This window comes from Balaenoptera acutorostrata, chromosome 12 (assembly GCF_949987535.1).
Source record: "Balaenoptera acutorostrata chromosome 12, mBalAcu1.1, whole genome shotgun sequence".
NCBI lineage: Eukaryota > Metazoa > Chordata > Mammalia > Artiodactyla > Balaenopteridae > Balaenoptera > Balaenoptera acutorostrata.
The window spans coordinates 10,661,238-10,687,918 of record NC_080075.1 but is presented as its reverse complement, the minus strand read 5'-3'; the positions used below and the strand labels follow the sequence as shown (position 1 = coordinate 10,687,918).

The following is a 26,681-nucleotide window of genomic DNA, read 5'->3' as shown; positions in this document are numbered from 1 at the left end:
GGCGCAGCCTCGGACAGCCCCCGCGGGGGTCCTCGCGTTAGGACCCAGGGGCAGGGCTTGGGCTGGCTGCCGGTGTGGGCGGGGCTGGCTCACGGTGTTCTCGCCAGGGACCCGGCGGGACCGTCGGGACCTACTGGGCGGCGGGACCGCGAGCCGGTGACATCCTCCTCCCTCGGAACGGAGCTGATGCTGCGGACTCTTCCCAACCAGAAGTGCGAGGTACAGGCGAGCACGGAGAGGGTCTCAGTGAAGGTCCGAGGGGGGAATAAATAGAATTTAAAAGCTCTTCATACCCAACTCCAGCAAAGCTCTGGATAGTTGTTTTGGGAGAAGCATTGCGGGCAATGAAGACAAATCCATATCCAGAGTGTCTGTTCTAGTCAGAACAAGGTGCTGCTACTTGCATGATAGAACTGGCCCGATATAATCAATCTGCAACCAGATAGCTGGCTAATCCTCGGGAAGTAGTGTCATATTGGGGGCTCAGTGTTGGTCTCTGCTGTTGGAATATTGGGCACTAAGCAGTGGCTGGAGCCCGATTGACCCTGGTGAGTGGAAGTCCATGTTGCTGAGCCCAAACGTAACCTCCATCCCTAGTGCTTTGTTCTTGAGTCCGTTTCTGTGGGAAGAGGCTGACTGACATTCACAGGTTGGTTATTCTGTCCACCTCATTAAAATCCTTCTCTGTGGAGCTCACCCTTTGGTAAGCATTCATATGGAACATAATTATCTTAACATTCTGTGCCAAATTAGAGAAGTCTGTCGACACACCTCTCCCCAGACTCCTTGTCAGACCTCCTTGAATTTTCTAATCATACTCCTTTCAAGTACCTGACCATTCAGCCAAGCCATTAGCCACAGCCCATGAAAAAGTATAGCTCTGTGCTTCTGATCAGGCAAAATGAACAGCGAGGTGCACTGCTCAAAGTTCTGCCCACTGAGAGGATTTCCCTTCATCACTGTCCCGCAGAGCCTTCCCAAAGTGAGATGTTGTGCAGCTGTGTCCTTTTAGGTGATGCTTGCATACCATGCAGAACCCAAGAGTTTTCCTCTTCAGCCAACTGGTCAGAGGGAGGTTACCGTGAAGCTGTAGGTAGGGCTTGGAGAGAGAAGATAATGTCTCAAGAGTAGAGGCCATGGTCATGAGGAAATCATACAGTTTCTTGTGCCTTCAGGATCTGCTTGAGCCCAGCTTCATATATACCACTTCCATTTGATGGTGGCGTGCTGCTGTGTGCCCAGCTTTATGGCTTGGTGGGTCAGATGGCACCCAGCTCATGATGGACAGCTCAGGTCACAAGGGAACTTGCTGGCCCGTGGCCAAGCAGTCAAGTTCTGGTTTGTTTGTTTTTTTCTAACTTTTCATTTTGAAATAATTACAGACTTACAGGGAGCTGCAAAAATAGTACAGAAAGGTCCCATGCACCCCTCACCCAGTTCTTCCCAATCGTGACATCTTATACAGTCATCTCTCAGTATCCACAGAGGATTGGTTCCAGGACCTTCCACGGATACCAAAATCCATGGGTGATCAGGTCCCATAGTTGGCCCTCTGAATTCATTGTGTCGCATCCATGGATTTAACCAATTGCATATCATGTAGTACAGCAGTATTTATTGAAAAAAAATTTGCATATAAGCGGACTCATGCAGTCCAAACCCATGTTGTTCAAGGGTCAACTGTATAACTATAATACAGTATCAAAACCATTGTACACATTGATACAATGCACAGAGTTCATTTGGATTTTATCAGTTTGCATGCATTCTTGGGGGTGGTGTGTGGTTCTATACAATTTTTATCACGTGTCGATTTCTATAACCACCACAATCACAATACAAAACTATCATCACAAAGATCCCTTGTGCTTTCTCTTTAGAGTCACATTCTCCCTCTTCTGTCTTCCCCAACCATCCCTAACCCTTGGCAACCACTAGTATGTTCTCCATATCTAAAATGCTGTCATTTTGAGAATGTTATATAAATGGAATTAGAGAGATTGGCTTTTTTCACTCAGCATAATACCGTTGATGTCCATCCAAGTTGTTGAATGCATCAATAGTTTCTTCCTTTTGTTCCACCATTCATCATTGTAGTATATGTAGTTTTTCTCCAATTTTTGGCTGTTCCAAACAAAGCTGCTGTGAATATTCATGTGCATTTTTTGACATTTAAAAAATTTCAAATTGTGATAAAATACACATAACATAAAATTTACCATCTTAACTATTTTTAAGTGTACAGTTCAGAGCACTGAGTCCATTCACATTGTTGTGCAACCATCACTACCATCCATCTCCAGAACTCTTTTCATCTTGCAAAACAGAAACTCCCCATTCCTTTCTCTCTCCAGTCTCTGGAAACCACCATTCTATTTTCTGTCTCTATGAATTTGATTAACTATCTCCTATAAGTAGAATCATACAATGTTTGTCCTTTTGTAATTGGCTTATTTCACTTAACATAATGTCCTCAAGGTTCATCCTTGTGTAGCATGTGTCAGAATTTCCTTTCTTTTTAAAGGCTGAATAATATTCCATTGTATGTATATACTGTATTTTGTTTATCCATCTGCCAATGGACAGTTGGGTTGCTTCTACCTTTTTGCTGTTGTGAATGATACTGCTATGAACATGGGGTACAAATAGATTTTCAAGTCCCTGCTTTCAATACTTAGAGGTATATACCCATCATGTACATGTTTTTGTGTGGGCATAAGCTTTCATTTCTCTGGAATGAATGCCAAGCAGTGAGATTGCTAGATTGAATGGTAAATGTATGTTTTGTTTTTTAAGAATGGCCAAACTCTTTTTCATAGTGGCCATACCATTTTATATTCCCACCAGCAATGTGTGAGAGATCTAGTTCCTCTGATCGTCACTAGCATTTAGAATTGTCACTTAAAAAACACCTTTTTGGGGCTTCCCTGGTGGCGCAGTGGTTGAGAATCTGCCTGCTAATGCAGGGGACACGGGTTCGAGCCCTGGTCTGGGAAGATCCCACATGCCGCGGAGCAACTAGGCCCGTGAGCCACAACTACTGAGCCTGCGCGTCTGGAGCCTGTGCTCCGCAACAAGAGAGGCCGCGATAGTGAGAGGCCCGCGCACCGCGATGAAGAGTGGCCCCGCTTGCCGCAACTACAGAAAGCCCTCGCACAGAAACGAAGACCCAACACAGCCAAAAATAAGTAAATTAAAAAAAAACAACAAAAAAACACTTTTTTAAGCTGTTCTAATAGTTGTGTAGTGATAAATCATCATGGTTTTAATTTACATTTCCCTAATAGGTAATGATGTTTGAATGTCTTTTCACGTGCTTGTTTGCCATCTGTATGTCCTCTTTGGTGAAATGTTTGCTCACTCTCTAGTTGGATTGTTTGGTTTCTTTTACTATTGAGTTTTGAGAGTTCTTTGTATATTCTAGATGGGAGTACATTTTGAAATAAGTTGTCTGCAAATATTTTCTCCCAGCCTGTAGCCTGTCTTTTCATCCTCTTAATAGGGTCTTTCACCAAGCAAAAGGTTTCAGTTTCTTTTTTTGTTTTTTTTGGGTTTTTTTTAAGGTTTCAGTTTTGATGAAGTCCAGTTTATCAGTTTTTTCCTTTTATGGATCATGTATGGAAATATTGATTTTTGTATATTGATCTAATTGTATCCAGAAACTTTGCTGAATTCATTTATTCCAATAGGTTTTTAGTGTATTTCTTAGGATTTTCTACATATCAGATCATGTCATCTGTGAAAAGAGAGAGTTTACACTGTCAGCCTGCTAATTAACATCTTATTATATTCTGTTACTCTCTCCCTCTCACATTTCTGTTCACTACTGCAGCATCCTGAACCCTGCCACACTCCTGCCCCTAACAGAAGGAGAACCTCATGACTGTCTTACCTTAGTTAGGAAACTTTCTGTGCCTTGCTCAGATTTACTAGAGACTCCAATTAAAAAATTTTTGTTGATGAAGCATATCTCAAATATGAAACCAAAGGTTATCGAGAAGGATATGGTGTCACTAATTTAAGTTCTCTTTAGAATGTAGTCCTCTACCTGAGTTACAAGCAGCCCAGATGGCAGAACTTATTGCACTTACTATATATAGTTAGTCGACTGGCCAAAGACCGGAGAGTAAGTATATACACAGATAGGAGATATGCTTGAGATCAGAACATGACTTTGAGATGCTTTGAAACAAAGAGGGTTTCCTAACCTCTCCTAGAATCCCCATCAAAAATGGACAGCAAGAACTTATGGATTCACTCCTGTTTCCTAGAGAGGTGGCTATTATAAGGGCTGAGGCTCATACAAAAGAGATAATATGGAAGTGAAAGGAAATGCACTAGCAGATCATTAGGCCAAAGAAGCAGCCTTAACCAAGGTGAGGTTCCTAACTAAACCCTCAAAGGATAAATCTCTGGAGGAATTCAGAGAGGCCACTATAGAATATCAATGTTTAACCCCTGATTCTGAAAAAGAAGAATGTTAAAAAATGTAACCTTCACTCAGATCATCACTGGTGCTCCCAAGATGGCCACTTGGTGGCGCCAGATGATTTCAGATGACAGCTAAATTTTTCCATGAAACTACGCATCATGATACAGACAAATTGGTTACAATCTTAAATTAACATTGGTAAATAAACTTTAAAAAGAAAACTTTTTAACAGGTTATTTTTAGGTCACGTGTCACCTATAAACATAATCTTGGAAAAACTAAAGGTGGGACATGGCCTGGAACCAAAGCCTCCAAGATCCTTGGACACCTTCAGATGGATTTTATCCAGCTCCTACCCTTCATGAAATGGGTACGTGTTTTAGTTTTTAATATGTCTATTTTTATGATGGACTGAAGTATTTAGTTGCTATGAAAAGCTATAGTGCTTACTAAAAGCTGCTTGATTTTGTGTATCCAACCTATCACATCCCATTTTTTTATATCAGGTGATCAAAGCACACACTTTACAGGAATCAATGACATCCTTAACTTAAAATTAGCAAAAATCTCAGAAACCCTTTAGCTCCCTGGCCAGGGTACTCCCAGAAGCCCTTATGGCCATATGGTTCACTCCCTTGGGGATACATCAGTTATCTGAACCCATTTATTTAGAGATTCCACTTCCAATACTAGACTCTACCCTGCTGCATGCAGACATGGAAAAATATTACAAGGGATTCATGTACTCTACCCAGTCCTATCATCAGCAGGTTAAGGACATCTTCCCACAGCATCTTCCTAAATAGCCCCTTTGTGATCTTCAACCATGAGATTTTTGTCTGAGACATCAGAGAAAAATTGTTCTTGAACTTTATTGTATAGAACCTTATCGGGTACTGTTAAAAAATACAGCAGTGAAACTCCAGGGGGTCAGTTCTTCAATACATATTTTACAACTAAAGAATAATTTCCGAATTGACACAACTGGAAGCCTATTCCAGTAGAGGACTTCAAACTGAGCATTCTCCCAGATGCTCTAGAAGCAGCTGGTCTTCAGAAGTATACAGCTGACCAAAGACCTTTGGAATAAATAGATGACTTCAGATAACAGATAGCTTCTGCCCAAGATGTCAGACCAAGACCTGTGTCAAAGCCCTGTTTTGTCTAACACAATACTGTATCAACTGTACTTCAAAAAAAGTCTTGTTTTGTTTTTCATCTGCTTGCTTATAGTTATCCTTCTCATTTCTATTGATTCCTGGTTGTCATCCACCCATAATGACCCGTTTTCTCTTTTCTTTACTCTTCATTATAATTGTTAGGTCAGAGCATACTCATTCTTTTTTTAAAAGTCTTTTATTGAATTTGTTACAATATTGCTTCTGTTTTATGTTTTGGTTTTTTGGCATGTGGGATCTTAGCTTCCCAACCAGGGATTGAACCCGCACCCCCTGCACTGGAAGGCAAAGTCTTAACCACTGGACAGCCAGGGAAGTCCCCAGAGTGTACTCATTCTAATGCCATTCTTAGATTATCCTAAATAGTAGCCACTACTCTAAGTCTCACCAACTGCTGGATATGCCATCCATTGGCAGACCATCATGATAAATATATATGAACGGTTCTGGTCTCACCAAATAAGACTATAGAGAATTAAAGCCAGTGGTTTTTCCATTAGCACCTACAGGGACAAATGACCTTAAACAAATCAACCTGTGACTTTGCTAGTGTCCCACTCTCCCAGAAAAAGAGCCAATTATCACAATCTGTTGATCAGAATCCAGGTAATTCTAAATTTGAATTCAACAACCTTCATTAGGGTAGTAGGCCAGTTACTTATCAGCTGGAAGAAAGTAAAGGGATCCAAATATATAGTAGAGCTAATGTGAGGCTTTGGTTCCCATCTCATGTCATGAACAACTTTTTTCCTGGATCTCTATGTGCCCCTAATGGATTCTACTTCCTTTGCAACCAGGTCAACAGGTCTCGTTTTCCTCAGACTAAAACTTCATGCACTTTAGGAAGAGCATCCCAAAACTGTCTGTATATAGAAATCCTAACTTTATAAATCACCAGTGCTGGAAATTCCAACCCAGGCAAGAGCTCCAAAATGCGGCCACCCTTAATTATTCATGCACTCTGCCTTGGGGAATTGCTGACTCATTGTTTATGTGAACAATCAGAGCAGTATTTCCAATGGTGGGAGACAAAAAGACTATAAGAGACCTATCACTCACTAACTCTGCCAGAAGTTATTAATGACATCACCTCTTCCCTAGATTGAAGATCTGTAGATTTGTCTCAGCTCATTGGCTCAAGTAGTTATGGGCAACTGCTTTGCACTAAACTTCTTACCGACTAATCATGGGGGCATCTATGCCATTGCTATACTTGGCTCAATGAACCAGGCATGGTAGAACAGGCAGTTCATCACCTTAAAGAAAACACTACTTGGCTCAATGCTTCTGCACAGCTTCTCTCTCATCAGATGATTGCCATGATGATACAACAACAAAAAGATCAAAAAGATCTCATGATAAGTTTACTATGGAGACAACCAAACAATCCTCCATAAAGATCTGGCTCTCTAGTATCTCTGAATTGTTCAACCTCTCTCAAGCAAGAAAATGGCCAAAAGGGAGAACTGAGGGACTAAATATACCAATGGACAATGGATACACCTTATATGACAATAGAACTCTGTCCCACACCTTTGCAGCCACCAGCCTGGAAGCCAAACCACAGCCTCTGCAGCAGTCAGCTCAGAACAGCCAAATGACTGCTACTTCCCCCCTATTCTTTGCCCTCACTTCCAACTTAGAACCAACCATAGAAAACCAAATATGCTGCCCAAACCAATCACATAAGATATCCTGCTCCTAGTTAACCCCCCTCCAGTTTTCCCATGCCGACAACTTCCAGTCAGGGCATACCTGAAGCTTTCATTTTTTTTCTTCTCATCGTAAAGCTTTCTTAATCCCTTCATGCCTTTGGGTCTCTGCCAGGTGCAGGTGATAGTGGCTGATCCTTTGCTATGGCAAACTCTGAATAAACAGCCTGTTTCTTCTCATTTGGGTAGTCTTCATTTATTTCCAAAAGTGCAAAGCCCTTCATCTTACAGAGGAGAAGACTGAGACCCAGAAAGGATCATGGATATGATCTCATTCCCAAATGGCTTTGAAGTATTGGGGTCTTCAGGCACACAGTCCTGGTCATTTGTCAATATCCATCCTCCTCTTCTTCCTTAGTAATAGAACCCCCCAATTTTCATTGGCCCCATTGCTGCCCAGGACAAAGACTTCCATTTCCAGCCTCCCTTGCCATCAGCCATAGTCCTATGTCTAAGTTCTTGCCAGTGGTCTGCAAGCAGAAGCGGTATATTGCAATTATTTGATGAGGAATGTTTAAAGTACAGTCTTTATTTTTATGACTTATTTGAATAATAATTGAAGAAGCATTTTTACATTGATTTGAATGTGTGTTAGGAGGTAACCTCTAAATCCTTGGAACTTCCGGAGTGATAGGATATCTTTGTTATTCATAGTGACCCCCCCAGGGACCATATCTGATAGTTTATGCTAAGGAAGTGACTCACGGTTGGCCCCTAGTTTACACAAATGAGATGACTCAAGATGGGGACTGGCCATGCCTGACAGATCAACCAAGTGATTAGAAGGTTGGGGCTTTGAGCCACATGGTATCAGCCCAACCTGGGAGTGGAGGGCACTGGGGATTGAATTCAACTGTGTTGTCAATTGATCACGCCAACGTAATGAAACCCCAATAAAATTCTGGGCAGCGAAGCTCAGGTGAGTTTCCTGGGCTGGAAGCACTCTATGTATTGTTGTTACACATCAATATGCCAGGAGGGTAATGTGTTCCTGGGGAAGCCTCACATTTGTGCTGTTCCCAAACCTTACTCTATGTGTGTCTTCCTTAGGCTGGTTTTGCTTTGTATCCTTTTGCTATAATAAAATTATCATAATAAATACAGCACTTTTTTGAGTTCTGAGAGTAGTTATATAGAATTACCAAGTCTGAAAGAGTAGTGGGAACTCCCAAATTTGTAGCCAGATGGTCAGAAGGGTGACCTAGGGACCCCCAATTCATGACTGGTGTTTGAAATGAGAGCAGTCTTGTGGGTGACTGTTTCCTTAACCTGTGAAGTTTGGCCCAACTCTGGGTAGCTGGAATGAGAAGTCATTGTAGTGCTACAAAATAAAATAGCAATGAATTTTCATATACGCATACAACAACCCCAAAAGATAGAACAATGCTAATTTATATTTGAAATTGAAAAATAATTACAGGAACAATATAGTATTTTTCTAAGAAAATATTTGATTGGTAGTGTTCTAGAAGGAAAGATTTTCATCTAGTAGAAAGTGTGCAGTCAGAGCACAGAGAAAACTTGGGCAATACAAGTTGTTTTTCAAATTAATACGTGGTTAGTAAGGACCTACTGGGTGCTCATTTCTGAGAGGAAGTATGAGAAATGACCTGAAGCAGCTTATAATCTGGTTCAGGAGACAAAGAAGTAGCAAGATGATAAACAACCCATGACTTAAATAGATCAAGACAGTGATAAGAACTATCCCTATCTACATATTGTTCATTTTTAAATATTTATGGATACAACAAATGCTTTTACAATTGCAGATGAATAAGACCTGACTTCTCATCAGTGTTCAAGAGAATTATTCCCCAAGGAGGGGACCTTTGAACAGGGTTCTGACTGATTATTAGGCTTTAGACAGTGGAGGGGGCTTTCCAGGCTGGTGGAACGGCTTGAGCAGAACGGCCCAAGCTGGGAAGTGCAGAGGCATGTCTTAAGTATTGCAGGCAAGCTAGTTTTTCTGAAATAGAGGTTCTTGTCAGGAGCAGCAGGAGATTAGGGCAGACTGGAGAGGGCATTAAATGCTGAACTGCGAGGTGAGCATTTATCCTGTAGGCAGTACAAAGGCTTTCAGGGGTGCGAATGGGTGCACACTGATGAGAATGGTTAATGTGGCCGAGATACAAAAGAGGAAGGGACAGATGTTAGGCAAAGACCAGCTACAAAGTTGTTGCAGGTATCCAGGTATATAAAATTGACCTGGGCAGGGGTTAGAGAAGGGCACTGGAGGGAAAAAATGTGTGATAGAGCAAACTAAGCTGTTACTAATGTAAAATATTTGCTATTTCTGCTTGTGAACTTTGAATCTCTGGGAAGAATTTCCCATGATTTTCAGGCGCCTAGGCTGGCATCATGATCTTAGCTGTCCAGATGCCTCCTGTGCCTTCTACCTGCCTACTCCCCTCTGCCAACCTCTTGTACCCCTAGATCCTGCTTGTCTGCATGGACCCACTTTGAGCTGGTTCCCTGAATTCTGGGCTCAGCTACCTCATCTGGACTTTAAATGTTTGAACGACTGTCCTTAGTGTAAGCTAATTCCTTTAGTCAAGACTTCTCTGGCCTATGACAGCTCTTGGTCTTGGCTTCTCCACATAGGTTGCAGAGACAACATGATATGAACTTGAGACCCAGTAAGCTTAGGAATAACCATTACAGAAAATAGAAGGTGATAGCAAAGACACACAGATGGCTTGAAGTAACAGACGAGATAGGAAAATTGGTTTAGCAATAGTTGGTATGTCTGTATATTTGATTTTTGAAAAACAGTTGAGGTATAATTTACATACCGTAACACTCACATTTTATTTGCACATTTCAACGAGTTTTAGTAATTTACCAAGTTGTTCAGCTATCACCATAATCCAGTTTTAGGATAGCCCCACCACCCCAGTGAGATTCCCTTGAAATATTTGCAGTCACTCCCAGTTGCCACTCCCAGCCCCAGGCAACCACTGGTCTACTTTGTCTCTGAAGATTTGCCTTTTCTGGCCATTCCATATAAAGGGAGCCATACAATATGTGGTCCCTGGCATCTGGCTACTCTCACTTAGGATAATGTTTTTGAGGTTTTGATTTTAATAATACCCATATTTTAATTGATGTTTAAAATTTTTTTATTTCAAAAATCCCAAATCTAGTAGCATAAAGATCTATTAAAATTGTTTTTTGCTCGCAAAAACTTTAATAAGAGTACTCTACTGCCTTATAAAAGTAACATGTATTACAGAGAAACAAGTGCATGGAGCTTTTGTGCAGAGAAGGCCTTCAGTCTCTCAATCCCCAAACTATAGCTGTGAACCAGGAGGAAAGAAGTCCAGCAGTTAGGTGTATAGACCAGGGCACAGCACTCTCCGAAGCTCAGATTCCTTAGCTGTAAAATATGGCTGGGCTAGGTCACTGGTGCCTCCACCTTCATCAGCCTTCACTCTCTTCACCCACACAGCACCCCCTCTCCCATCAGTAACAGGATGGGGAGACAGAACACAAGTGGTTATAAAAACAACCCCCAGCAGGTAGGAGATAACCAGACTAGGTGGTTTCTTAGCTTCCTTTCAGCTCTAGCTTTATGAATCAACTTTCCTCACATTCATTAAGCTCCCAGGGTTTCCCTTTTGGGTGAAGCCTTAATGTATGCTGAGGGTTTTGGATTTGGAAAGGCTTTAGTTAGAGGACACACATTATTACTAGTGGAGTTCATATAAAGGGAACTATACAATATGTATAGTTCTGGCTTCTGGCTAGTGGGCTTTCCCAGTTTCACTAAATTCAAAGAGTCACTCTAGTACAAATTCTCTGATGTGCAAAAAGGGCAGAACATCCACCAAAGCCTTTCCCACATGCATTACATCCCCAGGGTTTCTAACCAGTGGGGTGAGCTTGCTGATGTTTATAAGGGGAAGAGGTTTGGCTGAAGGCTCTCCCACATTCACCATATCCACAGGGTTTTTCCTCAAGAACGAATTCTCTGATGCTTAATAAGGGATGTGCTGTGACTGAAGGCCTTCCCACATTTACTGCTTTCTCAGCGATTCTCTTTAGTGTGTATTCCTGATGCTTAGTAAGGCAAGAAGAGAAGTATTACTGATAGCTTTTACCATGCTTGAGGAGTTTCTCTCCAGTATGGTTATCTGGTTTTGGTTTTTGTTTTTGGAATAATATGTGACTGAAGGCTGTGCTATACTCATTACACAGATAAGGCTTCTCCCCAGTATAAATTGTCTGATGTTGAATAATGTGTGTCTCCACTAACTAAAGCCTTTCCAAATCCATTACGTTCACATAGTTTCTTACTAGTTTGAATTCTCTGGTGTTTGTTTGATAAGGGAGGAGTTGTGACAAAAGCCCACTCCCTCTCTTGATATTAATAGAGCTTCAGTTTAGTATGTCCTGTCTGATGTTGAACAAGACAGGTCCTCCGACCAGAAGTCTTCCCACATACATTACACTCATATTTTATTTATATATATACATATATACATATATATATATATATATTTTTTTTTTCCCTCTGAGGTTTAGTGGTGTGTGTACTCCAGCTGAAAGCCTTTCCACATTATCTGAATTCATAGGGTTTTTTTCCCAGCATGACTTTTATGATGTTTAATAAGGGATGCAGTGTGAGCAAAGGCTCTTCCACATTCATTACATTTGTAGGGTTTCTCTCCGGTGTGAAATCTATAATGTTGAGTGAGAGAGGAACTCTGGCTGAAGGCTCTCCCACATCTGTTACATTTGTAGGGTTTCTCTCCTGTGTGAAATCTGTAATGTACAATGAGAGAGGAACTCTGGCTGAAGGTTCTCCCACATTCTCTGCATTCATAGGGCTTTTCTCCAGTGTGAGTTCTCTGATGTTTAATAAGGGATGAAGTATGACCAAAGGCCCTTCCACATTCATTACATTTGTAGGGTTTCTCTCCAGTATGAAATCTATAATGCAGAACAAGAGATGAACTCTGGCTAAAGGCTCTGCCACATTCGCTGCATTCATAGGGCTTTTCTCCGGTATGAGTTCTCTGATGTTTAATAAGGGATGAAATATGACCAAAGGCTCTTCCACATTCACTGCATTCATAGGGCTTTTCTCCAGTGTGACATCTCTGATGGCGCCTAAGTTCTGACTGGAAATGGAACAACTTCCCACATTCATTGCATTTACAAGATTTCTTCCCTGGATGGGTTCTCTGAGAGTTATTTCTCCCTGAAGTCTCTCTGAAATCTGTATCACATTTATAGTATCCTTCTCCCATGAGAACACTGTGTTGGTTAACAGGGACTGATCTTAAACCTACACTTGTCCCGAATTCACTCCACTCATGATCTCTCCTAAGGGTGGTAGTAGATTTGTGAGTGAGTGACATTTCTTTCAGATGTCTCTCCTGCTTTTTTGGGTGCATCTCTAACTGGTCATCACAACCACAAGTTGCTTTCAGTTTGGAGGACCAGAGTTCATCTCTAATGTGTTTTTCCACTGATGCTATCTGGAATAATTCTTCTTTGGAAATTCCCTGACTTAGCATTGATTCCTTGGCTTGAGGCCTTCTCTCCCAGTCTGGGGGGGGAAAAAAAAAAAAAAGACAGTCTATTATTACCTGTTCTATGTGCCAAGAGGAAGTAAAGTCCTATAATAGATGTAAGATAATTAACCTTTAAAATAATATCTAGGGACTTCCCTGGTGGCACAGTGGTTAAGAATCCGCCTGCCAATGCAGGGGACACGGGTTCGATCCCTGGTCCGGGAAGATCCCACATGCCATGGAGCAACTAAGCCTGTGCGCCACAACTACCGAGCCTGTGCTCTAGAGCCCGCGAGCCACAACTACTGAGCCCACGTGCTGCAACTACTGAAGCCCGCACGCCTAGAGCCAATGCTCCGCAACAAAAGAAGCCACCACAATGAGAAGCCTGCACACCGCAACAAAGAGTAGCCCCCGCTCGCCACAACTAGTGAAAGCCCGCACGCAGCAACGAAGACCCAATGCAGCTGAAAATAAAATTTAAAAAAATTTTCTAATAAATAAATAAAATAATATCTAAAAGAGGTGTACAGTTTCTTCCAAGAATGGTGTATGTCTGAAGAAAGTTTTGGACGTGTCAAGAATAAGATAAGCAGGTGACTGGAGATTAGGAAAACCTGAGAGAACAGTGTTTGGACTCCAGGACACAAGATAAGTCCAAAGATTGTAAAGATGAGAGGAGGGTTAGGAAGATGCCCTCCACAAAGTCTTCCCTCAACACCTCAGTCCACATCACACATTATTATGTATTATATAATATACATATACCATGTATTATATTACTGTATGTAATTGTGGTAAGCAGAATAATTATCCCCCAAAGATTTCCATGCTCTAATCCCAGGAACATATAAATATGTTACTTCACATGGCAAAAGGGACTTTGCAGATGTGATTAAGGGCACAGACCTTGAGATGGGGAGATTATCCTGAATTATTCAGGTGGGCCCAATCTAATCACAAGAGTTCTCAAAATCAGAGAACATTTCCTGGCTGAGTCAGAGAGATGTGGTGTGAGAAGGACTCGATCCACCATTTCTGGCTTTGAAGGTGGAGGAAGGGCCCCATGGGCCAAGGAATGTAGCAGTCTCTAGAAGCTAGGAATGCCCCTCAGCTTACAGCCAGTAAGACCATGAGGAGCTTAGTTTTACAACTGCAAGGAATTGGTACTGCCAACAACCCAAAGGAACAGGAAACAGATTCTTCCCTAGACACTCCAGAAAGGAACTCGGCCCTGCTGATACCTTGGTTGTAACACTGTGAGACCCATGCTTGATTCTGACCTATGAACTGTGAGATAATAAACATGTTGCTTAAAGCCGCTAAGTTTGTGACAGTTTGTTTCAGCAACAACAGAAAGCTAATACAATAATAGTGACCCTTCTGAAGAGGAAAATGACTGGCAATGCCTAACCAGGGCTCCAGAGGCCAGATTCTGAGCCAGTAGGTCTTGTGTGGCTCCTGGGGATATGAATGTTTAACAAGCTCCCCGAGAGATTCTGAAACACAGCCATGTTTGCAGAACATTGTAAACAGACAGATATTGATGATGAGACTAGATCCAGACGTCAGACCCTTGCCCTCGTTCTGGAAGGAAACAAGATCAAGAGAGTACTAAATACAGAGGAGATCAGCATCTTCCCTCTCTCTCCTCTCTTCTAGGTTCCCATGACAAGGCCCAGCCTGTGCTGTCAGGATTTGAGCCCTGCTTTCAGGAGCGTTAGCTCTGGCCTGAGGCTGATTCTGCCTCAGAGATGGACACTGACACAGACTGTCATCTCCAGTATGCTTGGGGTACACATGGGAGTCAGGAGAGCTTTGTGTCCAGAATTCTACCCCAAGGGGTGGAGCCTACGGGGTACTCTCAAATCACCTAGGAATAAACAGTTTCAAAGAGATTCCATCAACAGCTAGTAAGGAGTAGTCTTTGTTCCTGGAATCACCTCTGTTGCAGCTTAGCTTAACCAAGCTTGAAGTGTCCTCACCTTGATCTTCCTGACTATCCATCAGGATGTCCTTGCCAGTAACCCTTTAATTTCTGGGCTACTTAACTGTTCAGTCTGGTCCCTTGCTAACTCTCTTAGCCCTGCTGATACAGGATTGCTGGGCACTTACATCTGTTGATCCTTAGATTCCATCTAATACTGACCGTGTGACATCTAGTGATGATGCACAGCCCCAAGAACCCCGAAAGGTGGGCAGAGATAGGTAACAAGGGAAATATAAACACTAGAGAAGAAAATGAACATCTCTTCTTTTCCCACCAGAAAACATTACAAAAGCCTACAAGTATTCAAAATACTGGTGTTGAGGGTTCCTGGCAAGTGACCTCACCTTTTCAAAGAAAAGCCCCCTGACCAAGGGCTCAGGGGAACTTCCCACTCTCAGTTGGGCCTTATTATCTGCTTTGGTCCAACTCACTTACCTGCGGGGGCACCTGTTGAGATTTCTCTCTCCAAAATACAGGGCTCTTCCCCTTCCTCCAACCGGCAGATGACATACGGTTTGGACATTGGAAACCCTGGTGGGAAAGGAAAAGGATCATGACTGTATGTCAGAGGTCAAGGCTTGTAGACAGCCTCCAAAGAATAAGCATTGTGAAGTGTCAGGAGCAGAGTCATGAAACTTCTTATTCTGAGTGCATATGGAGTGGGACTTTTCCTAGGAACAAGGAGTAGAAATACCGTATCTCTGGGCCCCAAAGAGAATATAAATGTCTAATTCCAGAATCCCAGGGCAAAAATCAGCCAACAGGCCCAGACACCCCTAGCTTTTAAACACCAAGGAAATAAAGATGGCCTGATGGGCAGGCTTTGGGCTTTGGAGGAGCTGAGCTCACCCAGGGAGGCCAGGTTCTTGAAATTCTCCAGCATCACTTCCCGATACACGTCCTTCTGAGTAGGGTCCAGCTGCCCCCACTCCCACCGGGTGAATTCCACAGCCACATCCTCAAATGTCATCAGGTCCTGAAACACAGAAGACACTCTTGCACCCTCGGGGAGCACACTCATGGCCCTGGGGAGAAGAGTAGACTGGTGTCTGAGTAGAACCTCAGGATGTACAGGAAGGGATTCCGAGATTTCCTAGCTATTGCAATGCCCCTGTTCTGGGTTTTATCATCTCAAAAATATTTTAAGCTGCTCCAGGGAGTGTCATCCTTACTACTTGGTATCCCACCCAGTGCCCACATATGTCAACATCAAGCTGCTTAGAAATGTAATCGGGGTCTCAGGAGAATCAGGCCTACAGAGACACTCTGCTTATATGGAAGAGAGAAATACAATCCATTTCCTCAGTTTTCAAAAGGTTTCACTCTCAATTTAGTGACATTTAAATAGAATCAATTAGAACAAACTCATATGCTCTGCATTCTGAAATGCACTGGTATCAGTAGTTTTCTAATTAAGTATTTTTGAAACTTGTGACCTAGGATTTCAATGACAACTGTTGCTAAGGCCAAATAAAATCATTTGGGGCTTAGAATAACTATCCCCAAAACAGCCTGCCAGCACACAGTTCAGTGAAAGTATATCAAGTGGCCTTATGGTGAATCAGTAAGTCTTTTGCGAGTTTGATTAACATAAATCCTCTCCCCCGAAGCCTAATCATTTTTCAGTTCCTGAATGTGCAAAGTTGAGAGTGAGACCCTGGATCTCAGGTGCCCACAAGGTACAACCATTCTGTGGGTCCCAACCAGAACTATCCTGGCACTCTCTATAACAGCAACACTCTCATTTGACTTACATTGTACAATAATCCATAAACTATGAACTATAAAGCAGGTAAGTGAAGGGTAGTACTGTTACTTTCCCCCCAAAACGTTTAAAAGTCAAATCCCATTTAGTTACTAAGGTTTCCATAGAATAAGCCAAAGTAATAATTTTATATTAAGTTAAATAAAGGCAGTCCAGAATAATCAAATGTGGAAAACTCACTACTTTAGTAACCTCTTGTGATAGATTATACTATTTGTTCAAAATATTCATTGGCCCTCCCTACAAAATTGATCTTCCTACCCCACTAACTCAGGTGTGGCCAAATAATCTGCTTTCACAGATGGAATGTGAAGGAAGTGACATGAGCTTCTTAATGAGCAAAAGCCTTCAGAGTCAGTGGAGGTTCTGCAATTGCTTCTTTTTCCTCTGCTTTGAGAATGGCAAATGATCCCAGAGTGAAGATGTGGGGCAAAACCACAGCTTGTGTGTAATGTGGACAAGAAATGAACCATTGTTGGTGTAAGTCTCTCAGGGTTTGCTGTTGTTATCACAGCATAACTAGCCTAAACTGACTCATTAAAAAAGCTGGTACCCCAAGTAGGGTTCTGCCATGACAAAAAGCCTAAAATATGTGACACTGTCTTCAGGGCCAGGCAGTGAGGAAACTTATTGGCAAGATGGCAACCGATGTAATTTGGTGGTGAACTGTGGGGTAAAGCTGTTGCTGCAGTAACTTGAAAGACGAACAATGCAAGCATGAGCTTGTGATGTTATGAAAAGAGGAGGGAAACATAATTTCAGTAGTATGAGTTGGTTGTCATTGGCATGTCATTTGACAGTATTACAGGAAAAAAAAAAAAATGAGCTCAAGAGTTTGCTGATTTGCAAAATAAAAATGGAAGGCCAAAGAAAGTGTCCAGAAATTCCAGGACTTGCAGGGTTGGAGATTTAACCAATTCTCATTTCCAGCTGGTCAAAGACAAAATAAATATGGCTTTTGCATGAAAAAGGACGATTAAAACTCAGCCTAATGGCAAGGGCCAAATCATGGGTGTGATTGTCAGACCTTTTGTTTAAACCTCTTATTAATTTCAGATGGCTCCCAGTAAATCCTTTCAGTGGGACCAAATTGTTCACAGTGACTAAAAGTATGGTTTTCCCAAGGAAACCCCAAAAGCTCCACAATTAAGTCTAAAGAGAGGGGCATATTTCAACAAGAACTGTGGGAAAAGCTATTGACACAGGGAGCTAATGGAAGGAAGTACACAAAAAGCTGCTCAAGTTTTTGAGAGTTAACACTGAATGTTCATGACTTGAAACAATCCTTGGGCCATCAACCTACTCAGGCAGAATGAAAAAGCTGCTTAGCCCTCAAAAGAGTTTATTCTCCAACATCATCTTCATATGTGACCAAGGGGGATACTGCAAAAGGAAGGAACTTCTGGAGGGCAGAGCCAAGGAGAACACTGGACTGGGGAGCTGTACCCAGAGAGCAGAACCACTGCATATAACCAAAAGACTTCCCCACTCCCAAGGCCAAGGTCTTCACCAAGTCTGCCCAGTGGAATTTTTCTTTTTTTTAAATAGATCTTTATTGGAGTATAACTGCTTCACAATTCTGTGTTAGTTTCTGTTGCACAACAAAATGAATCAGCCATATGCATACTCTGCCCAGTGGAATTTCGTAACTGTTACAGACCAGGGACTGCTGGGCTCCTCCCATGGTTCCCCTTTCTGAACAGCGGTGTTTATTGTGGTTATCCAGCCCCATTGTTCCACTGTATGTGGGATATATGGATTCAGGCAGCCTGTCTTTTTCATAGATCTCCATATCCAGAGGAGAAATATCCAGACCTGATGTCCAAAATATCACACCATCCAGGACTTCAATCCTGATGCTCTGACGGGATGGGGCTTTTGGGTTATCTCCCCTGGGGAGAAATTTTGCGTGCAGGAGGGAGGGAAGTGAACATCTGTGAGCAAGAAAATAGACAGTGTAACTGTTTGTTCAGAATGTTTACTGCCCCTCCCTCTGGGCCCCTTACTACGGGAGGCTTATCCTTCCCACCTCACGGACATTAGGCATGGCCACGTGACCTGCTCTGGCCAATGGGCTGTGCGCAGAAGCAGCACATGCCAGTTCTCAGCAGAAGCCTGGAGAGCCAGCCCCTGAGTCTCACACTGCACCTTCCGCCAGCCACAAGAACGCACATCCCAGAGGAGGGCTGACCCTTCAGCCTGAATCCCAGAGTGAAGAGGGTGTGGAGCAGAGTCACAGCCAGCCCACTAATGATAGGCAACGTATAGAAGAAACACACTTCATTACTGTGAGCCCGCGAGAGCTGGAGGCTGTTGCTACCACAGCATAACTAGACGAAGCTCTCTGATACACCTCTGAATGGTGTACATCAAGGCCAAAGACGTTTAAGCTCTTTATTACTCTACTAATTACTTGAGAGAATTCCTTATTGGTGAGAGTTTCCCCTATTGACTAGAAAACTAATTATAAATGTCTATTATCAAGCCAGAATCCCACTAAACCACCATCTTGGATGCTAGGAAACGATGCAGGCTGGCGTTCACAGCCCTCCACTTGGTTCTCCCTCCACATCCAGCCTCCTACAGCCAAACCTGAATCCACCGCTACAGTCAGTCACCATTAACCCCTACATCCCCATCGCAACTGAAGCTGACAAGGACTAGGCAACTCCATTTGCCGGAAGACTCCAACAACTACGTGAGGTGGTTGTATTACTGAGTGGTTGAGTCTGGAGCCAGACAGCCCAGATCTGAAACTGGCTCCCGCCCTCATTAGCTAGATAACCAGGACCACGTTACTTTCTCTCTCTGTGCCTTGGTTTCCTCAGGTTACCTCTCTGTGCCTCAGTTGCCATTCTTCAAAATTGGACTGTTTTATAGATGAAATTAATTAGTATAAATAAATTGTGTAGAATAGTTCCTGATACCTGTTCGGTTTTCAGCAAATAACAGCTTTTATTATTTTCATCATTATCATCAACATGATTATCATCCTCATTTTACAGTTGGCAAAACCAGGGCATTGAGAGTTTAGGTGATTCATCCAAGGTCACGCAGCCAGAAGGAGTGAAGTTAAGTGTGTTGCCACACTAATTCGGGAAGATAATATTTGCACAGGGGTCCAGCCTCAAATGACCTCCTCACCTGTCCGAACCCTCAGAACCCCCTTGTCCCCACTTCTCTGTGCACCTTCCCCAACCTCTCCAGCACAGGCTGATTCTCCTTTTCCCAAACTCTGATGGAAAGGCCTGTGTGTCCCATTCCATCTGCCATCACACCACGCACATCCTTACTGTGACTGGGGCTGCATCCTGGTGCGAGAGTCCTCTCCCCTCTGTGGCTGTGACATCTCCTTCAGGGCCAGGGTGCTCTCACATTACTTGGTACTCACCACAGCGCCCGTTACAGAAATAAACCAAAGGATCTGAGTGAGTGCACACTGAGCAGAGAGGAGAGGGCCCTGGGCAAGGGGCAAGGAGGCCAGCAAAAGCCTTGATGGGCTCGGCCTCCTGCAGAGCAGGAATTGGGGTCAGTTCCCTTTGGCAAACGAGGAGGCTCCAGAGAAAAGGAGGCAAAACTATCCATAGTTCAGGCAACTGAGGAAAAATTAAGAGAACCCCAACTCACCTGGGGCCTGGCTTTCAGGAATAAGCTGGCTGTTCCCTTTTCTCCTGGGCATCTCTCTGGAGGAAGAGCAGGGTCCTGAGAAGGGAGAACTAGGAAGGTAAAAGGAGCCATAAGGAAGGCTAACCCTCATGAGATTTACAGCTCCCAGACTCCCCAAGTCAGTGTGTCACTTCCATGGTTCTGGGGACAAGGCTGGGCCAAAGGGAGCTGACGGACGGGCTAGAGGCTGCCCTTGTACACAGCTGCGTGAGGTCCCCACCTGTCCATAGGCCACAGCAAGCTGTAGGTAGCTGAAGTGTGACCAGTCTGGCCACTCTATCGGAGAGTTATTTACTGGGCCTCCAATATGCAGGTCATTTACTAGGCCTTTTGAAAATATAAACGTGGTTAAGAACTTCAAGGAATTTTAATGTAACCTGAGGGTATAAGACAGGTTAACAATACAAAATAAGGCCTAGGACGAGGCCACATAGGGATATAGGACTTTGGGGAAGAAGTTACACCTCTCCCCTTATCCCTGGGAAGCAACACAGAGGCCAGCTCTTCCTGAGCAGCTGTCCTCTATGTTCTTAAGCACCGTTAGGTCTCTAGAGGGTATTCTGAGAGCCCCTCTATTATAGGCCTTTGTATCATACTGTTTTTAAAGTCTTCAAACAAACAAAGAACTAACCCCAACCATGCCAGGGAAGTGGTTAAGGCCACCACCAACAAAAGCAGGGAGGTAGGCAGGCAGCGTGGTATAGCACAGGTCAGCACTTTTCAAACTTTAATGTGCATATGGATTCCTGAGGATCTTGCTAAACAGGCTGGTTCAGGGGATGTGGGGTAGAGCGTGAGAGTCTGCATTTCTAGAGAGCTTGCAGGAGAAGCCTGTGCTGCTGGTCTACAGACCACAAGGCATATAGGAAAAAAGAGGGGGTGAGAGTCCCAGAGATTTAGCCCAGTTCTGTCATTGGCCAGTTTTATGACCCTGAGCGTGTGCACTGAAGAATTAAAATGCCCACCCGGGACTTCCCTGGTGGTGCAGTGGTTAAGAATCCCCCTGCCAATGCAGGGGACATGGGTTTGAGCCCTGGTCTGGGAAGATCCCACATGCCGCAGAACAACTAAGCCTGTGCACCACAACTACTGAGCCTGCGAGCCACAACTACTGAGCCCATGCACCTAGAGCCTGTGCTCCTTAACAAGAGAAGCCATCGCAGTGAGAAGCCCGTGCACCACAACAAAGAGTAGCCCCTGCTCGCCGCAACTAGAGAAAGCCCGCGTGCAGCAACGAAGACCCAATGCAGCAAAAATAAAATAAAATGCCCACTTGGTGAAGGAAAAGAGATTCTAAACTAAGAAAGGAATGGCTTAAAATCTCCTGGGTCACCTGGATTGCGCTCTCCCTAACACTGGGGGGGACGGTGGTCACAGGAGGTGCCCACCGTGTACACTGCTGACCTTGTACCCAGATGATCTGGAAGAACATTATTACTTAATGAAGTAATAAAGGAAGAGGGTCGCAAGGCTCCAAATGGCCCCACTGTCCTCTGATCCCTGGCCAAGGGCCACTCCCTCGCAGATTTATTGCCGTCTCCCTGCCACAGCAGGAAGAGATCCCCTCCTGCTCTCCCCTCTGTCCGCTGGCCTTTGGGATAAGTCTTCCATGGCCATGCCCTCCATGGTCTCTGGATGCTGGGACTTCACGCTCCGTAGCCTGGAAGGCACCGCCACAGGGAAGGCGGTTGCAGGCTCTGCCTCTCCAGTGGGACTCCCCGGCCCCTTCCTAGGGCCCTCCTCCTCGACCCAGCACTAACCCCCCAGGAGGGGTCTGGCCCGCGGCACCCTCGAGAGCCAAACCTGACGCTGTGGAGTCCATAGCTGGTGCTAAGGGGCGATGTCCTTTCACTACGTCCCAATCTCTGTCCTTCGGCCGGGTCCCTGAGGTCCTCCCGGGGTTCAGGGAGCGGGGAGCAAGCTGGGTGACACCAGGCATTCCCACTCCGGCAGCGACGCCCAGCCAACCCGCAGCGCCCAGAACAGGGCTGTCAAACCCGGGTCCACTTCCCAGCGGCGCGCAGCATGGCTGCGGGGGCGATGCTCTTCTCCCGCTCCCACTCCCAGACCCCTCACGCGCCCGGCCTCCGCCCACGGGCTCCGCTCCGCCGCTCTCCTCCTAGGGACCAGGCTCTGGAACCCAGCTCTCACGCAGAGCACCAGGAAAAACGGCCACAGCCACACCTGCGACCTCCGTGCCCGCTCCTCCACTGCCCGGAGGCAGCAGGGATTCTGGGGAGAGCCTCACAGGGAAACGACCGGCCCCGCAACTCTGCGCCCAGCTCCAGGCCTCCTCAGCCCCCCGCAGGCGGGCAGACGAAGGGACACTCCCCTCTGTGTCACGGGCTAGTGGTGCGGTGCCCAGTGCAAGCCTGCGCGCCAAGAGTCGCTAAAGCCACAAAGGTCCAAGGGACGCCCGAGTTCCAGCCCCAGCCCCACCTCCCGAGACCCGTCCTGAGCCTGCGCAGACCGGCCGCCACGCGGGGGGCGGGGGGGGGGCGGGGCTGCAGGGCGGGACCCAGCAGCGCCTGGGCCCTGTCAACTGGAGAATCCTGGGTGCTGTGCTCCCGCAGCTGCGGGTGGGGAAAGTGGGTATCAGCTACGTGGATGGAGGTTTCACCCTGCTCCCAGCCACGGGCAGGGAACCGGAAGCAACCCCCATATTGGGAGTGCCTTTAGTACCTGGGCCGGAGAGCCTCTCTTGGGGCTGCTCAACAGAAGTCACTGGAGATTTGTTAAAAAGAGAAGCCTGGGCCCTACCCTTAATCTGCCAAATAAGAATTTCTAGCAGGCTCTCCAGACATGTGTATTTCTTATAAAGTGGTCAGGAGATCTGATGGCCCATGGTGAAGCAGGAGATAGATGGGTCCCAGGCTGGAAGGGGCCAAAATAGCAGGAAGGAGGAGAAGCTAAGCCCTGCCCAGATAAGAGACCGCTTATTTCTCATCTCGAGGTCAAGGACACCTTCCTGACTACACATGCGCAGAAAGGCTCCTTGAAGGTCAAAAAGGGAGGGGCCGCCACCACATAGTAGGTGATGTCAACCTACCCATAGGCCTCTTCGCTAGAATCCATCTTGGCTAAGAGGTGCATGCACACACATGAGAGGACCCTGAAATATATCAAATACGAACTCAGAACCAGGCAAAGCAAGATGATCGGCCAAAGGAAATGTGGAAGAAATGCCCCATAAAAGTGATTCAAACTACCACAGGGGCAGGCCCCTCTCTTTGAGCCCACCTGTGTGCCTATCCACACGTACCCTTTTTCCTCCTAATAAATACTTTGTTTCACTGCTTTCTGACTCTATGTGGAAATTCATTTCTACACAGCTGATGGGCCAGGGCCTTGTCACTGGCCACTGGTCCCTGGTGGTCTGAGGCTAGGATTCAGTGCTCTCACTGCCACGGCCTGACTTCAATCTCTGGCTACAAACCGAAATCCTGCTTCAAGCCGCTGCAGGCCGAGGCCACCTGAGATCAGTTGCAGGCTACTAACTGCTATTCTACAGGCTATTAACGTGCCTGTCTTTCTCCCACTGTCCCCCGGTTTTGGATTCAGCGAAGGGTGAACTCAAAGAAGGGAGCGCTTTGGACTCCCTCCTCTTCTGGAAACGTGTATCATCTAGGACCTAAAAGAAATGGAGAAACGGTCTGGATATTAAAACAGTGGTTCTCTGGGGGCACTCCTCAACCAGAGAGGGGATTTGTGAGGACTGAGAGGTTGATTTATAGACCCTAATTAGGGGTTCAAGGAAGAATAACTTATTAAATCAGGGCAAAAAGTCCACTCTCCTTTTTTTTTTGTTTTAATAAATTTATTTTTGGCTGCGTTGGGTCTTCGTTGCTGTGCGCGTGGGCTTTCTCTAGTTGCGGCGAGGGGGGCTACTCTTTGTTGTGGTGCACGGGCTTCTCATTGTGGTGGCTTCTCTTGTTGAAGAGCATGGGCCCTAGAGTGCGTGGGCTTCAGTAGTTGTGGCATGCGGGCTCAGTGGTTGTGGCTCACGGGCTCTAGAGCACAGGCTCTGTAGTTTTGGCGCATGGGCTTAGTTGCTCCGCGGCATGTGGGATCTTCCCAGACCAGGGCTAGAGCCCATGTCCCCTGCACTGGCAGGTGGATTCGTAACCACTGCACCACCAGGGAAGTCCCCATTCTCCTTTCTTGTTTTTTCAATCTATTTCACTTTTCTGCCAGCACTTCTGGTGGCACAGATGGCCAGGATGGTACAGCAAGTGCCCGGCAAGTAAGCCCTCTTTCTCCTAAGCCGAGGAGGTGTGGGAAGGGGGGGCTGCCTGGGAACCATGGCTGACACAGGAGTTTCTGTTCTCTTCTGTGCTCTGGAACCAAAAAGGGGAGGGTATGGACACATGAGAAAAGCGTGTCATCTCATTGGTGGCTGACATAACTAGAAATGGAACTGCTTCAGATGAACTTGAGGGGCGCTGCCTGCCCCTGATGTCTTTTCCTTTAGGCATTGGCCTGCTACAGTGCCTGACATTTCCCACTCTTAAATTCTGTCCTTTGGGACAGACCTTGAGCTAGAGGCCCTTGTTACAATGCACATTTGTTACCCGGGAGAGTTAATCAATAGCTTAACAGTGATGTCTCTTCCCCGACTCAGAGTGCTCTGGTATGCCATTTGACGCCAAGTGCAGTCAGCGGAGCCCTGGTCCCCAGCAGCCTGATAGGTTTCCCCATTACCCCTGACATTCCCTTTTGCTGCTCCTTTGTACTCAAACCCTTCTCCCATCCCAGCCCTTTGTGATCACTGCTCTATTCTGTGCTGTAGTTTTCCTTTTCCAGAATACCTTATAAACAGGATTATACAGTATGTAACCTTCTGAGAGTGGCTTCTTTCACTCAGCATAAAGTCCTTGAGATCCAGCCATGTTGTCATGTGTATCAGTAGTTCATTCCTTTTTATTCTGAGTCCAGCTCTCCTTTACGGAAGGTTGTCAGAAGGTGCTGTACAACACATCCACTTACATCCTATTTGCCAGAACACATGACCACACCTAGCTACCAGGAAATGTAGTCTTTATTCTTGTGCCTGGCTAAAATTCTAGTACCACAGAAAAATAATGGGAAATATCAGATTTTAAGAACAATATTGCTAAACTGTAGTTTATCCAGAGGAAAATCAGATAGCAAGAGCATCTCTCTAACTCACCTTAGCCTGAAGGAGATGGCTTACTCTAGTTTAAAGAGCTAAAGGAATTTTAAGAACTAATTAAAAGAAACAAAAATGTGAAAGACTGGCTGGTGCTTTTGAAAGGCAGAACTGAAGCACAGAGATTTCTGCAGGTCCAGCGTGTGCTCTGGCAGACAGAGCCTCCTTAACTAATGTGGGATGTTAGAGCACCACCATCTGACTTACCTGGGTAAGGAGTCCCACGGTAAAAACAGGAACCTGTTCACAATTAGGGTTCAGGCATATACAATCATTTAGGGTGGACTAAAAACCCACTGGTATCTATTTTGAAAAAAATATATTAAACAAACAAAGGTATAGAAGTAAATTACCAATCTGACCTGGAATCAGACCTAGGCATCAGAAGAAGCAATGCTTTTCAGGTATAGTGTAAAATTGTGCCTGAATATTTCTCTTCCACCTCATCTACCCAGCTTCTGATGATACACATGCACCCCAGGAAAAAAGAGGTGGTAGTAGAAAATAAAGAATATTACTGCTAAGTAGCCAAATCCCTTTGCTAGGGGATAAACCATCCTCTACCCCATAGACTGAGTGGTAAAACTGAAAACACTTCTCACTAAGGGCCCATGCTCTTCTGCTAAGACAACACCTCTTAAAAGGCCACCTGATATAAAAGAATGATGTTTTCTTTTGACAGAGAGTTTGGAGAGATGTAGATCTGGATACAGAGTACCAGGTAGTAGCAGCAAAGAGAAGAGACACTCAGAGAAATAAGGTTAAATGGTGTCCAAGAAGAGGGGTCTTAGAATTGCAAGAGGGGGCCTGAGAGGAGCAGGGGCTGCTGTTAGAAGCAACCTGCAGCAGTTCAGGAGACAGCAACACAGCTGAGCAAAACAACGAGACACAGCAAAACTGTCTGCTGAAATAGGGACACTGCAAGGCCACACTCCACCCCCGCCCCACCTGTCTCATAGAGAAACACCCGGGCTTCCCTGGTGGCGCAGTGGTTGAGAATCTGCCTGCTAATGCAGGGGACACGGGTTCGAGCCCTGGTCTGGGAAGATCCCACATGCCACGGAGCAGCTGGGCCCGTGAGCCACAATTGCTGAGCCTGCGCGTCTGGAGCCTGTGCCCCGTGACGGGAGGGGCCGCGATAGAGAAAGGCCCGCGCACCGCGATGAAGAGCGGTCCCCGCACCGCGATGAAGAGTGGCCCCCGCTTGCCGCAACTGGAGAAAGCCCTCGCACGAACCGAAGACCCAACA

The 26,681-nt window shown here is 45.2% G+C and overlaps 1 protein-coding gene and 1 long non-coding RNA gene across 5 annotated transcripts; one reads left to right on the top strand and one right to left on the bottom strand.

Annotated features, from left to right (window-relative positions):
• Positions 1–62: 62 nt before the first annotated feature.
• Positions 63–14,070, top strand: LOC114235902 (uncharacterized). 2 transcript variants are annotated; one of them, XR_003621973.2, is made up of 3 exons: positions 63–219; positions 4,665–4,802; positions 13,037–14,070. It is a non-coding gene; the product is annotated as an uncharacterized LOC114235902 (long non-coding RNA). The 2 variants fall into 2 exon arrangements; XR_009009873.1 differs by having other exon boundaries at positions 12,990–14,070.
• Positions 11,891–22,645, bottom strand: ZNF514 (zinc finger protein 514). Of its 3 annotated transcripts, none has more exons than XM_028162645.2 (5): positions 22,066–22,645; positions 20,224–20,312; positions 15,681–15,807; positions 15,267–15,362; positions 11,891–12,876 (listed from the first exon to the last, which is right to left on the bottom strand). In XM_028162645.2, the coding sequence occupies exons 1-5, from the start codon at positions 22,199–22,201 to the stop codon at positions 11,891–11,893; spliced, it is 1,434 nt and encodes a 477-aa protein (XP_028018446.1). In that variant the 5' UTR covers positions 22,202–22,645. The 3 variants fall into 3 exon arrangements, with proteins under 3 accessions (XP_028018446.1, XP_057413912.1, XP_007197427.1); XM_057557929.1 differs by having other exon boundaries at positions 22,447–22,645; XM_007197365.2 differs by lacking the exon at positions 11,891–12,876 and adding an exon at positions 14,093–14,428.
• Positions 22,646–26,681: the final 4,036 nt, after the last annotated feature.